General features: G+C 30.5%; 1 protein-coding gene across 1 annotated transcript in view; it reads left to right on the forward strand.

Annotated features, from left to right (window-relative positions):
* Window positions 1-15,359, forward strand: part of LOC111055953 (CUGBP Elav-like family member 1) — a gene marked incomplete in the record, with an annotated part of 852,529 nt that overhangs the window by 814,143 nt on the left and 23,027 nt on the right. The window contains 4 exon segments of the mRNA XM_039429833.1: window positions 378-479; window positions 4,556-4,621; window positions 8,550-8,585; window positions 13,821-13,850. Coding sequence (XP_039285767.1) covers window positions 378-479; window positions 4,556-4,621; window positions 8,550-8,585; window positions 13,821-13,850 — 234 coding nt within the window.

Here is a 15,359-nt window from a genome sequence, read left to right on the forward strand (position 1 = left end):
ACATAAACTTCATATACCATAGGATATCTTCTTATGCTATAATACTCTATGGTCAAATAAATATCACTTCTTAAAAAATTAATAATCAAAAATTGAATCACATTTACTATAATATATAGTCTACTATTTTATAGGCCTAGTAGTTATATACTAATTATCTACTATATATTTACTATTATAGCCTATTGCACTACATGTACGGTAATTGATCAACAAGCTATATTTTTAATTTATTTGTGAAACCATTTTAGTCTGTATACTTTTTTCAAATAAAACTTGTATCACAAACAACTTTAATTAATCTTCAATCAATTTAGTTCATAGGTGAGGAATTTTTCTCCGTAAACTTGTTTCAAATAAAATTTATATTTTCACAGGTTTGCAAAGTCTAGCATCTCTGAATGGATCAAACGCCAGCTTAGCTGATATCAACCCTGTTAACCTACAAGGACTAGCAACGCTTGCTAATCTGAACACAGGTAATACATCACAATTTTACTCAAATTTCCATTAAAAACTACCTAAATATTACAGAATCCGAAGGAACAGATAAGTCCCATGAGTTGAAGGGAATTGTGGGGTTCATTCAAATTAAGTTACACTCACAAAAGCTCTTCTTCATATTTTATTTGTCGATAAATTTCTGTATTTCTTTTAGATTAAACTACATAAACTTATCTAATTATTATAGAATTCAAGGAGAAAGATAAGCCCTATTAGGTGAAGTGAGTAGTAAGGTTCATTTGAACTACGGTAGACTCATAAAATTTGTTTTGCCATATTTTATTTATCGATAAATTTCTGTATTTTTAGATTAAACTACAGAAACTTATCTAAATATTATAGAATTTGAGAGAACAGATAAAGGGAGCTAAAGTGTTGAAGGGAGTCGTGAGGTTTATTCAAACTAATAAAAAAATAACTAAACAATTCATTGTCAAAAACATAGAAATGACATAACAACGTCATCAGCTTACAGATATATCACATTCTATTTTCATTTTTTTAATCTATTTTATTTAAATCAATTGTCTAGTACTCTCAATTCAAAGAACAAACATTCACACAAATAACTTTCAAAATTAAGGTAAACTCAAATAAGGTAATATTTTAAATAAGGTAAACACAAAAATTGCGTCTTATTATCGATAAATCACTGTATTTTTCGAGGTTGAACTCTCATATATATCACATTTTTTTATCACTTTCTTTTTGTTTCTGTTTTCTTATTATCTCTTTATCTTTTGTATTTTCTGTATCTTTTGTATCTTGTATCTAAATTTGGGAGAGGAATAGTACAAGTTACCTTATTGTTTCTCTTCCTATATCATTTTGATGATGAATCAAAATGAAGAATAAAGATGTAAAAATATAATAATGTATATTTACTAACGACGTGGTTAAGTGGTAGAGTGAACATTAATGCCCATACTTTGTCACATCATCTATAATAATAATATAATAACAGGAAGAATATTGGCTTATACACATACAGGAAAGGAAATACACGAATGATGCATCATCACGTCTGAACTACAGGACTGATAAGTCTGAAATATTGCATATAGATTCCTAATTTACCGAGGCTCTTTATTGGCCTGTTTTATATTCTTCAAGATTTCAGTGGGTCAAGTTTTAAATTAGACCCTTGCGGAACACGGGTTACCGTGATAATATAATAATCATATTATATTATATTTATTATAATTATGATTTGTAATATTGTCAATGAAATAAATAAATAATAGAGGAAAGAATTGGCTTATACACATATGGGATAGGAAATTCACGAATATGACGCATCATCACGTCTGAACTACAGGACTGATAAGTCTGAAATATTGCATATAGATTCTCAATTTACAGAGGTTGTTTATAGGACTTTTTTAAATTCTTCCAGATTCATGTAGGTAAAGTTTTTAATCTTGCGGAGCACAAGTTACCTGCTAGTCGAATAATTAAGTCATTCTTTTTTCAACTATTTTCAACGACACTCCAGTCTAATTTTTGAATATTAGTTATTAAAACTGGTAGGCCTACTCACATGTGGAGCGCTTTCGGATTTTTAAATCCATTTTCAACACTCAGTTTCAACAATCCATTGTCAAAACGGATTATCACTTGCAATTCGTAATGGATAGTGAAATAGATGAGTATAAGTCATTCTATTCTATTTCTCTCTTTATGTTTCTATTTTAGATTTTCAATTTCAATTTATTTAATTCACACACACACACACACAAGATACATCAATATGAAATAAAAATTAATTACATCAATAAAAAAGACATTACAGTATAAAATAAATAACATAAATATGAGAACACATTACATTATTTTAGAACATTTTTCTGTTCATTAAAAAAGGACAGTTTATTATTCGATTAGGTAAGCTTCAATCCAATAATATAGTATATTCCTGGAACAATGGGATGTTTCTCACATGTCAAGCACTAAAAGCTAGCTGGAATTCTGCCAAAAAGTTTGAAAACATTTCGGAGTAATTTTGATTGACAGGTGGAGCTATTTTTAGATCACTGCCGACGATGTCAAACACCTGGTGTCACATTTTTGACTTGGTCCATTTAACAGTAATGGTTCATTTAAATAAATAGTTCATATCTAAATTAATAGATCATTATTTAATCAATGGTTCATAATTAAAATAAATCAAATCAATCAATATCACCCCCGCACATCTCATTAGTCTACCCACGCACAAGCAGAATGCTCATGTGAGCATCATCCGCATTTAAAACAATATATATTAGAATTTATATTACAATGATAAATTAATGTTAGCATATTTCATTACAATAATCATTATTATTAGCATTGAGTCGGTGTAATATCGCTACCTTTTACTTCAAAAATACCGTGTTATAGGATGGGCACGTTATTCTGTCGGTCCCGGCTGAAGTATGACAGTCGTAAGGCCCATTGACGGCATAAATTATATTATAATTTATTCAGACGAGGTTGGACCTTCCCGCAAGGTACTCCCCACCAGCAAAAGTCATACGAATTTACTTTTTACTTCAAAAATATGGATTTTGAATTTTATTGTCCAAGATATCCTTTTATTTTAAGCAATTTAACCATACAGCAATTCAATTTTACAAATATTTAAATCATAGAAGCAGTATGAACGAGAAATTGATGAATTTCTTCTCCTGTTCATTCACATGATCAAATTCATGCAGACTTATTACATAATATAAATAAAAAAATATAAATGTGAGTGGTACCCTTTTAAAACTATTTAGTCACGACATGTTTCGACTATATAATGCCATATCAAGTTTTTATTTATATTGAAAAGTAGTCCTAAAGAAAAAATGGACAGTTTACACAGTAATATTAATTTGAAGAGATATAATATGCGAACCTTAAAATACTATAATTTCTCTCCCAAATTAATAATATTTCTTCTCCTTATTGAGCCAGTCTGCTACGAACGTAGTAGTAAAGTATGATGAAGCATATAGTAAAATAATATGGCAAAGTGTATAATTTATTCAAGTTACAGTAGGAGTTCTTTGAAACGGTAACACTTGAAATTAAAATTTAAGAAATCGAAATACAGAAGTTTAATGAATTCAATCTGATGAATTCCATCCAAAATTTCATCAGTTGTTGCTGTTTTCAGTAGAGATCTGAATAGAGAAAAAACTCTGTGAATCACAGAAAAACAGCATACAAGAAAACGCAAATTAATTTCAGCTTTTTCTCTACTATGAGGAATATTTTTCCCATCATTTTTCTTACTTTAATCATCATTCTTCTCGATTTTTATTCAATTTTTAGTTTTAGTTTTCAGTTCATTCTTCACTTCCATTTGAATTTGATTATTCATTTATTTATTTTATTTATTTATTTACAATGCAAATGACACTAATGTAATAACATTGGTAGATAAAATAATAAGGTAGTCCTTTATTTATACATTGATAGATAGGCTACAATATAATTCTCAACTATGAATGATTTTTCCCAAATTTAGATAGAAATTGTCCAAAAATAGGTTATGTTTATCACTTCATAAGTTTTATCCGATTTTAAGTCTAAGGCCAGGCGCACACCAGTTAGTCAAGACAAGACATGATCACTGATCAGACACGTTTAGTCACTATACATCACATAGTTGCTTATGACGCTACATACAATGATTAGTCATTGCAATTAGACATGTCTTCATAAGCAACTATGTGAAGTATTGTGACTAAACGTGTCTGATCATGTCTTGTCTTGTCTTGGCTAACTGGTGTGCGCCTAGCCTGAAATATAAATGATTGGTCAAGCTCTCCAGGTTTGAACGTTTCTATGAAATACCTTTTTTTATTCCACATTCAGTTGTATCTTTCAATTCTCTTTCTTTAGTTCCAACTTCAATTCTAATTCGATTATTATTGGCCAGGCTCTGAAATTATTTAAAAATGTCCTTTGTTCCATCAGCTAAGTTCACTATGTTATTCAACATTGTTTTATTCAAATTTATTTTTATATTAAGTTAAAAACATTTTATTTTAATTTCCTTATTTATTTTTGTGTTCAGCTGGTGTAAATCCGATGAATCTGGTGACTCTAGCTGCAATGACTGGTGCTAACCCGGTTTCTCCAGGTAAATAAAATACAATAATGACAAGAATATAGGCGATTTCCACAGATAAAACTTTAAAATATTCAAGGAATAAGTAAAACAGGTTAACGAACGACTCTAATGTAGCTGGATATAACATGCTTCATATAGCACAGTTTCATTTTTTTACATATTTTGAAAATTAAATAAAAACACACACACATATATTGTCAAATTTTACAGTTTTATTTGGTACAGGATCATGGTTTCGTGACAGTGACTCAGTCGAATTTCTACATACGGTATTCTATTTTTATAGATAAACATCAAACTATTGAAGGGTTAATAGGTTAACGAACGCCTCTTATGAAACTATAATACCATGCTACTAGCATAGTATAAAAAAACTATATTTCATTCACTCAAGAATGTGTTAATTATTCGCTCTGACAAAATTATTCCAGAAACACAAAAATTTGTCAATTTTCCTTGACAAAATTACCTAGTAAAATAATAATAAGAATAATAATTACCTAGTTATAATCAGAAACACTGAAAAATGAGCTATCATCAGAATAAAGTTGGAGTTTATTTCAATATCTAATGAACGATAAATAATTCTGAAATTATTAAAGTCTTGCATCAATCTCGTCTGTTTTTGTATGAACTTCACTAATCAATTGGATGAAACGATCATATAAAATTATTCTATAAATCCATTTCCATTTTTATTCTTACCTAGGACAACACTTATGTTGAGGAATCCTAAAATTAGCCTATCCATGGAATAGGCCTATTTCAAACTACACGTATAAATATTTCAAAGTATTAAGCTGGGTACACACCAGTTAGTCAATACAAGACTAGTCACGATTAGTCACAATACTTCACATAGTTGCTTATGAAGCAACACACACCGATTAGTCATTGAAATTAGACATGTCTTCATAAGCAACCATGTGAAGTATTGTGACTAAACGTGTCTTGTCTTTTCTTGACTAACTGGTGTGTGCCTAGCCTTAGGCTGGGCGTACACCGGTTAGTCAAGACAAGACAAGACATGATCAGACACTTTCAGTCACAATACTTTACATAGTTGCTTATGAAGACATGTCTAATTTATATGACTAATCAGTGTGAGTTGCGTCATAAGCAACTATGTGAAGTATTGTGACTAAACGTGTCTTGTCTTGTCTTGTCTTGACTAACTGGTGTGCGCCTGGCCTTACAAATTTCATATCAATAGATTACCGGTATTAAATTGAACCATTTTCAATGGTTCTGGAACTAGTCTTACATACAAGATTCTTGGATGATATGAAAAGTCGCTAAACAAAGATTAAATTGAGGCAAATTATTTAATATAATATTCCTCTTATTTTTTCAGAAAAACAAATTAATGATTGTATGATAGAGTAAAGTAGGCCTATTGATAGGATTCATCAAAACTGCTGAGGTTTATCGTATTGTTCAATTCAACCTATGGCTTTTTGTAGTAGCCTACCTACAGGAATCAGTGTTCTAAAAAACTTAATTATTTCAATGTAGCTACGACCGTATTCAAATAAATCAATATACTGTATGTATAGTAATCTCCCAATTCTAAAGATTCATCAAATTCAATATCAGCAAACCAGAAGGTGAAACCTATACAAGTTATTATTATTAATCAATGAAAATAATCAACACATATCATTTTCATTCATTTTCAAATCATCTTAAGTTCCTTAAAATTCATAAATTTTATTTGTTTTATTATAGGATCGAGTACCTCTAGCCTGATGTCACAGAACCAACTTTTAAACTATTAATATTTTAACTATTATAATACTTATCAAATATTCAATTCAATATTATTTTCCATGTGAGCCTACGAAATAATTATCTTCTAATTACTCAATCTTTGAATATTTGTGGAGAAATTCTACAACATAAATTCCTTTTCAACAATCGTTTTTCAATGATCTGATACTGACTCCTTATAAATAGTGAGGTCCACGTTATAATGGCAGTGTTTGATTAGCAATTGTATTGCTATCCTTGTCTGTCATTCAACAAAGCGAATAGCGCTATCTCTTTCTCGCTTTACTCTGTTGCCAGATTGTCGTTTAAAAATGTAGAATTAATAATTGATTAACAAAATATCCCATCTTAATTATTATGAGAATTTATTATGAAATTATTGAAAACTATAATTTCTTGCTTGATAAAATGTAATTGATTTTTTACAACGAGAATGAACAGTCAATATATTACAGTTTATATAAAACTTGTATCAGCGACCGTCTATAGAAGGCATTGACAAGACAGAGGTTCGGCAACGTTATTCTCCTATCTTTCTCCACTGCCATTATAACGTGGACCTCACTTTTGTTATTATTTATTATGAATTTGATAGATAAGAAAATGGAAATATCTAATCAGGTTATTGCTTCAAATCTATATTATTGTGTGTTTTTTCTAATGCCTACTGATAATATTATAATATTTGATTTCTAATGCTTCTGTTTCAAGTTCTATGTTGTTTTATAGTTTTATGTGAATGTTGCTTGTTAAGTTCTTGGCCTTTCTGACGTGACGTCAATGCTAATGGAAATTATATGGGTTCTAATTTAGAATGTACTCCAAAAGAACTGTACTTTTGAGAGTAGGCCTACCTATAGTAATTGCATCGTTTGGATTTTTTAAAACAATTTTTGTCAATTTTATGTTTTCAATAACATTTTAATACTCAATTCATGTCTTCAATTAACATTTGAATCATTAATTAAGAAATTAGTTCTCAGTTCATGTCTTCAATTAACATTTAATTGAAACAATAATTGAGGAATGAGTGCGTGGTTCAGGTTGGGAGGGAATGCTTCTTTGACCGACCTGAGCGTTGAAATCTCCTAGAATTATTTTTGCAGTTATTTTTACTCATGTATTCTTACTTTAGAAGGGATGATATTTCTATTACTATAATATTATAAGCTTTATTTATTAAAATGATAGATTAATTCCTTAATTTCTTTCATGGCATAATATTGCGTACCGGTAATAATCAAGCTATTGGGATAGCTTAACTTTTAATCCCGATTAAATGCCACGAGAACCAATCAGAGAAATCTTCTTTTCAGAAAAACCGATTGCTGGTTCTCCTGGAATTTGATCAGGAATAAATTTTAACAATCTTTTGTGCAACTGAGCCTAACCATAATTCAAAAGATTTCTTCTGGAAGAAGAGGAGCAAAGCTTATTTTAAAATAGAAAATATCCTGAAATGATATATGCGTATAGGCCTGGATGAATAGGTGACCACTGATCTAAACTCGGGAAAATTTCAAGTGCTACATACGAGTACCATATACTCTTTTCAATGTGTGAAAATATTTCTGAAATGCTGGGAAAATATGAATATTTCCACGTATGGAATTTATTTTAGTTTGTTGATTTCATTTTCCAATGCTATCCTTGTCGGGCGTAAAACAATATTAATAAAATATAATATTAAAAGTTTCAAGTAGTTATAATATGATGTGAAATAAGTTTCTTTATATCATAAAATCACTTCACTTTTATGGGCTACTTTATTAAAATTATTAAAAACAATATAAAAACATGAGTAGACCTACCCTTTTATTTAAAACATTTCAAACAGTTATAAAGTTTAAGATGTTTTAAATAGAAGGGTACCGGTACTTCATGTTTTCAATAATTATTTTTATCAATATTTTTTTATTTTACATGTAGGCCCTATTGCTCCATAAATAGTACTCGTGGCATCCCCGTCAATCCTAAAAAAATTTGGGGAAAAAATGTTAAATTTACTCCTTTAAGCTAAGTGTGCGTTAAGAAGGCAATAATGGAATTGAGTTCCTGGTGACCTCTTATGTTTATAAAAAAATAATCAGTTATTTTTCTAGTTTCTGTCAGAAACTACTTCCATTTTGTTTATTAATTTTCCAATTTATCTTTCTTTTTGTTCCAGCTCTACCAAGTTTGACGAGCTCGTCAGCAGCGGCAGGTAAACTAAAAAAAAAAAATTGAAAAACAAATTGAATTAATTTAGAAACTTAGGCTATAACAATTGGATTCATTCCAATTCAATTTAATTGATCAAGTTTATGCGATTTCAGTCGGCTTGGATAGCTTCATTCGTCGTTTACATTTTAATATAATAATTGTGCTAATTCATTCATGCTTGAAGTCAAGTCATTCATTCATATTCATCACAAATATGGGAGTGATCCGTGGTCTAGTGGATAGAGTGCTTGCTTAGCAGATTATAGATCCCCGGTTCAAACCCCGCTCATGACAAAAAGTTTTTGAACAGGTCACTCCCGTGTTATCGGATGGGCACGTTAAATAGTCGGTTCCGGCTGAAGTATGACAGTCGTAAGGCCCATTGACGGCTCAAATGATATATTCAGGCGAGGTGGAACTTCCGTCAGGAACTCCCCACCAATAAAGGCCATACGATTATTATTTTTACTATCACAAATATGATCTTCCAGCCTTCCACCATCTTTCTATGTATATACAGAGTGAATTCGCCTACAAGAATAATTTAAAAATGCAGTAATTAGCTTGAAAATTTTCAAAATTCATACAATATGTTATCGGGTAGGTAGAGGTACTTAACAATTGATTTAATAATTGACTACAAATTATTCAGTTATACAATGGAGAAAAAATAACATGAAAAGATATCCCTTTGTATGAGCGTTTATGTTCCAATTTTCAATGTTAACTCAAACCGATAGTTCTAGTTTTTCATTTTTTTTTTTTAGTGAAGCTATGTGATGCTGGTAGTTTCTCATACTGTGCCGTTCTTACTCTCTCACCCCAACAGTACTAGTAGTTCTGTGAACAGTAGACCTCACGCAGTATTCTCATCCACAAGTACCTGATTGAAACTATAGACCTTATGGAAATACAGCTATAGACTGGCTTCTCCACACATCTGTGTAATCACTTGTCAGCTGATTCATGATGAATAATTCTATAGTCTGATTTTTACTCTAATATTGACGTATGAAGGAGGCTCCTTTTCCCTTTTATATTATCCTTGAAATGCAAAATTTCATAAAACCTTGTATATATGTCGACGCGCAATTAAAAAAGGAACATACCTGTCAAATTTCATGAAAATCTATTACCGCGCTTCGCCGTAAATGCGCAACATATAAACATTTAAACATTAAGAGAAATGCCAATCCGTCGACTTGAATCTTAGACCTCACTTCGCTGCTCGGTCAAATAGACAGAAGTCGACAGTAATCGGCTTGAGTTACCAAAAAATCGGCTTGAAATTTGGAACATAAACTTAATATACCATGGGATATCTTCTCATTTCTTTATGGTGATACTCAATTACGGTACATTAATTTTTTACTATCAAACTAGATTGTCATCTCCCGTAGTGAAATGCTCTGTGGTGGTGGTAATATTCAACAAAATGTCGACTGAGTCACTGTCAATATTGTGGAACCGTTCCATAATGACATAAAAACACACATATGTTGTCAAACTCTTCACAGTTTTATTTGGTAAAGGATCATGGTTTCGTGACTGCTCAGTCAGCTCGGAAATATGACGTGTGTGGTCACGAAACCATGGTCCTATACCAAAAGAAACTGTGTAGAATTTGACAACATATGTGTGTTCTTATTCCAACAGAATTTGATAAATGAGAAGATAGATTATTGCCCTTGCTGCTGTGAATAGAATAGAAAAACGTTTATTGAATAAATTAGCTACCTTAGGCGAACCTCAAAGAGGCTGCTTATCAAAGTTTGTGAAACGTCTCTGAACCATATAGTTTCTGTAATTATTTGCATTCTTGTATTTCTCTCATCCTTTTTAGATCTCAAACAGTACGGTACGGTTCAATATGATTTTCTACAACCTACAATAATTTATAAAATATGGTCCATATACTATACAATGAAGACTATGAATCATAAAAATAATAGTCAAGCAAGAAATACATAGTGAAGTGAATTCGTATGGCTTTTGTTGGTGGGGGGTCCCTTGCGGGAAGGTCCCACCGCCTGAATATATAATTTAAGCCGTCAATGGGCCTTACGACTGTCATACTTCAGCCGGGACCGACAGTTTAACGTGCCCATCCGATAACACGGGAAATACATAAAAAGATTCCAATAACACATAAACTCTTAAATTAAAAATAACTTGTTTTCTATCTGACAAAGCCAGCAAAACCTAGGTTTGTGCGCTGGCATAGGTACATAGTACTAAACTGATAGAGCTTGTAAGGGAAAATGTAGAACACTTTTATGTTAACAAAAATGTTAGATAAATGTTAGAGAGAGAGAGAGAGAGAAGAAGAAGAAGGGATGAGAAAGAAGGATGAAAAGCGAAAGAAGAAAGTAAGGAGAAAGAGAAAGAAAAGAAAAAATTGAAAAGTATATATAGGTACAGAAGTCTTCAATTACTACTAGATATTATTGAATTCACCCTGCAATTTTATCCAATCCTCTATTACTTGCAAAGTTGACTTTGAGATCCCTGTTCATGAGAAAATTTTCCGGTATAAAATTGATTAATTTATGGCATATATGATCAAATTGCCTCCTACACACGTACAGTTATAGGTCCGTTCGTGGTGCAGGAAAAATGGTAGGCGAACGAAAACTGTACTTTTTTACATGAGCTGTGAACAGATTTCTATTTTTATTCAGATACATAATTAAATTCTTTACAAAAATTTGTCTAATTTTAAGTACTTTGAACTCGCTATATAATAGAGAGCTGGGGTATTCTATGTTCATCTATTTTCATATCCCTGGTTTTTTGTGTATTCTCGTCTACCTGTATAAATAGTGAGGTCCGCGTTATAATGACAGTAGAAAAATATAGGAGAACAGCTTTGATGATTCTCTGCCTTGCCACTGCCTTCTATACACAAGATAGCTGATACTGGCATTTCTCATTTAATATCAACTGTTCTTTATCTCCGCTATAAAATTATATTTGTCAATAATTCAATAATGAATTTTCATAATTGAGATTGAGTACCTTGTTTAATAATTATATTTATACATTGTTGAAAAACTATCAGCTTTGACGAGTCTCTAACTTCTACACAAGATAGCTGATACTGGCATTTCTGATTTAGTATCAACTGTTCTTTTTCTCCGCTACAAAATTATATTTTTCAATAATTCAATAATAAATTTTCATAATTGAGACTGAGTACCTTGTTTATTAATTATATTTATACATTGTTGAAAAACTATCAGCTTTTGACGATTCTCTGCCTTCTATACAAGATAGCTGATACTGGCATTTCTGATTTAATGTCAACTGTTCTTTCTCTGTAATATCCGCTAAGAAATTATATTCTTCAATAATTTACTGATGAATTTCAATAATAATTTAGATTAAGTACCTTGTTTATTAAGTATATTTATACATTGTTGAAGAACGATCTGGAAACATTTGCGGAGCTGGAAAAGAATAATCTAACGCTATCTGCTTTGAAGAATGATAGACAAGAAAAACAACACCAATGTTACTGTAATCAAATACTGTCATTATAACGTGGACCTCCACTATATACTCTTCTTTTTAAATGTTTAACGTTTCCCTTTAATGTTGGGTTTTCTCTAATGTATATAAATGTGAGTAGTAGCCTATATGGCCCGGTTGCACAACAGCCGGTTAAATTTTAACCGTGATTAATTTCACGAGAACCAATCGGAGAAGGCATTTTTGAAAAGACAACTTCTCTGATTGGTTCCCGTGGAATTAATGACGGTCAAAATTTAACCGGCTGTTGTGCAACCAGCACTATATATATATTATCGTTGGGTACCTATTGTCTCTTTTGTTATTCATATAGTGGGATTCACTTGAATCTGTCAGCATTCTACATGTGACAAAGATAATGCTTACCATGCAACCAACACTGACAGAATGAAGGAAATATCACTAACTTACCTGCTCCAACTGTCTATGGTGAATCTTTGATAGAGCATGAAATAAATAACTGGAGGTTATTAAACTAAATTTAAATAAAATAATTTATTTAACAATATTCAATTTGTGTTTTAAAAAATCAATTTCACTTATAGTATTCATGTTCATGTTTGTCTTTAAATTCTAGAGGTTATTCAATTCAATTCAAGTTAAATAATTCAGTTTGTGTTTTAAAAAATCAATTTCACCTATTATAGTATCCATGATCATGTTTGTGTTTGAATTCTCTATGACAATCAGAATAGAATCATTAGAATTTGGACAGTTTCAATATTTCAGATAGTCGTCTATCAGAAATGGTTTCACATTTTTTTACCCTATATTGAATAGCTTATAAAACTAGGAGCCACTTTATCAAGACATCTTATCTGAGATATTATATTGTGAGATTCATCTTAAACTTAAACTGTCAGGAATCTTATAAATATAGCAATTTATATGCTTCCCATTAAATCAATGTTAACAGAAGTGAAAATTGCCAATAAATGGCAATCATATTATTAATTAATATTAATTGTAAAAGAAGCAAATCCATCATCTCATTCTCATTGCCAAAATATCGAATTGAAATCACTAAATTGATAGAGGAAGTGTTTAATTGTGATGATATTTTTTTAACTCAAGTTTTAATTTCAAGTTTATACCTAGGGATGATTTCATTTCCTGATATTGAGTGTAATAATTTAGTTCATCTCTTTTTATTTTCAAATCAAATAATCCTTCCATTTTACGAAAATTATAAACGCAATAATAAGCCTCATTCTATTTCATTTGGTTTCCAATCCACCTGAATTCAAAACAAATATGTTATATATTATCTTTCATTGAGAAAATAATTCCATTTTTGAAACAAGATATTAATAAAAATTCGGTGGAGGTACAATTTTGGACTTTGCTTGCTGATCCTTTCTCAATCATTTTATAATAAATATTATCAGAATCATTGAACGAATAAACATATTGTGATCCATTTTTATTTCATGTTCTTTCAAAAAATATGCTAGTAACCAAAGATTATGCTTTCCCAATGTTAAAATGTGTGCGCATGCTCTATGTGACCATAAATGTATCTGCCGGTAAACTCTGGTTAACTTTTTATCCGTGATCAACTTTCAATTGACGTTTGTTAAGTATATTGACAAACCGTTGATGCGCCAAATGAGCTATCAGAAAAAGTTTCTGACTTCTGATACTTTCGAAGTAATTTTCAAAAAATTATTAAAATCAAAAATTAAAAAATCGTATTGTGTTACAGCTCTTCTTGGCAAAACATCAACAACGCTCGGTGAGTCCCGAATGCCATTTTGTTTTTGAGATTACCAATTTCCAAAATTTACAACTTTTGTAAAATAATCCACTCCTTTTTTCTGTGTGATCCTTGTGTTGTTTACTTGCACTTATACATAGCTTCCTCTTTGTAATCAATTAGGCCTAACTTATTGTGATGTTTTTTTCATTTTGCACTTTTGTCATTACCTGCTTTTGAATGATTGTTATTTATCTAGAGTAGTTGCATATATTGTGTATCGAATGTTGAATAGTAGATTATTGTGTAGTTTTTATTGATTTGCAGTGTTGAAATGTTTTAAGTTTGTATCTAACTTGGTTCTACTAAGCTCTACTGTTCTTCCAATAAATGTTTGCTCTGCAGGGGAAAAAAGATTATAATTAGTTCTCATGAGAGTATTCACATATGGCAGTCTGTTATGTGTGAACACTTTTATAAGAATCAATTGTATACTATTTTTGCTCAACAGAGCAGAGATTTATTTGAAACAGCAGAAGTATCTGTGTCAGTATGGCTCAAATAACTTAAGAAACTAATCCTACACACACACAAACATAAAAATAATTTAAACAATAGTTTGTTTAAATCTACTACGAATAATGACTAAAATCATTTGCATAGAGTCACACAAACCACAAAATCAGAACATATAAATCAAGAACAATTATTGTATAATAGTGTAATGTACTTGATTTAGAAGGCACATAGATAGTGTAGAGTGTGGACCTTGGCAAAATATTTGTATATTCAGGGTATTTATAGCAGAATGGTCACAGTTTACAATAAATTCAAATTCAATTTATTTGCAGCCAGCAATACAAAAAATTGTAAACAAGGCAAAGTCAGAATATTATTTATAGTCGTACAAATTTTTGTACGAGTAGTCATTTAAATAAATTTATCTATTCAAGATCCGTAGATTCAATATGGGAAAATCCATAATTTTCTAGCTTGTAGCTATTTTTAATGGGCTAACGAAACGTTTATATCTGTCAAAAAATGTAGTTGTTTCGTCGATTTTACTGAGTACCTAGTTCAATTACCAAAATACCATAAAGTAGGCAATAATAAATCAATAAACATGAGGTCTCATATGGAGGATTTGTAAATTTTGTAGTAGAAGGATTATAACTGAAGTAATAACTATTAATTATTACTAAATTATTATAAATTATCACCTGTCCATAGAATTAGGCTACAGAAATAAATTTGATAAGTAGTAGAAATCAATTTTCATACTTTGTTAGTTCATGACTAAACGTTTGAACGTTGTTTTGTTTCTACTTATTGTGAATATATAACTAGATTTGACGATTAAATAGAATACATTTTCTTATTCAAGATCTGTAGATTCAATTTATGGGAAAATACATAATTTTCTAGCTTGTAGCTATTTTTAACGGGCTAACGAAACGTTGTATATCAGTAAAAAAATGTAGTGGTTACGTCGATTTTATTGAGTACCTAGTTGAATTACCAAAATACCAAAAAATTAAAAATGCCAAA

Source organism: Nilaparvata lugens, chromosome 5 (assembly GCF_014356525.2).
Source record: "Nilaparvata lugens isolate BPH chromosome 5, ASM1435652v1, whole genome shotgun sequence".
Taxonomy (NCBI): Eukaryota; Metazoa; Arthropoda; class Insecta; order Hemiptera; family Delphacidae; genus Nilaparvata; species Nilaparvata lugens.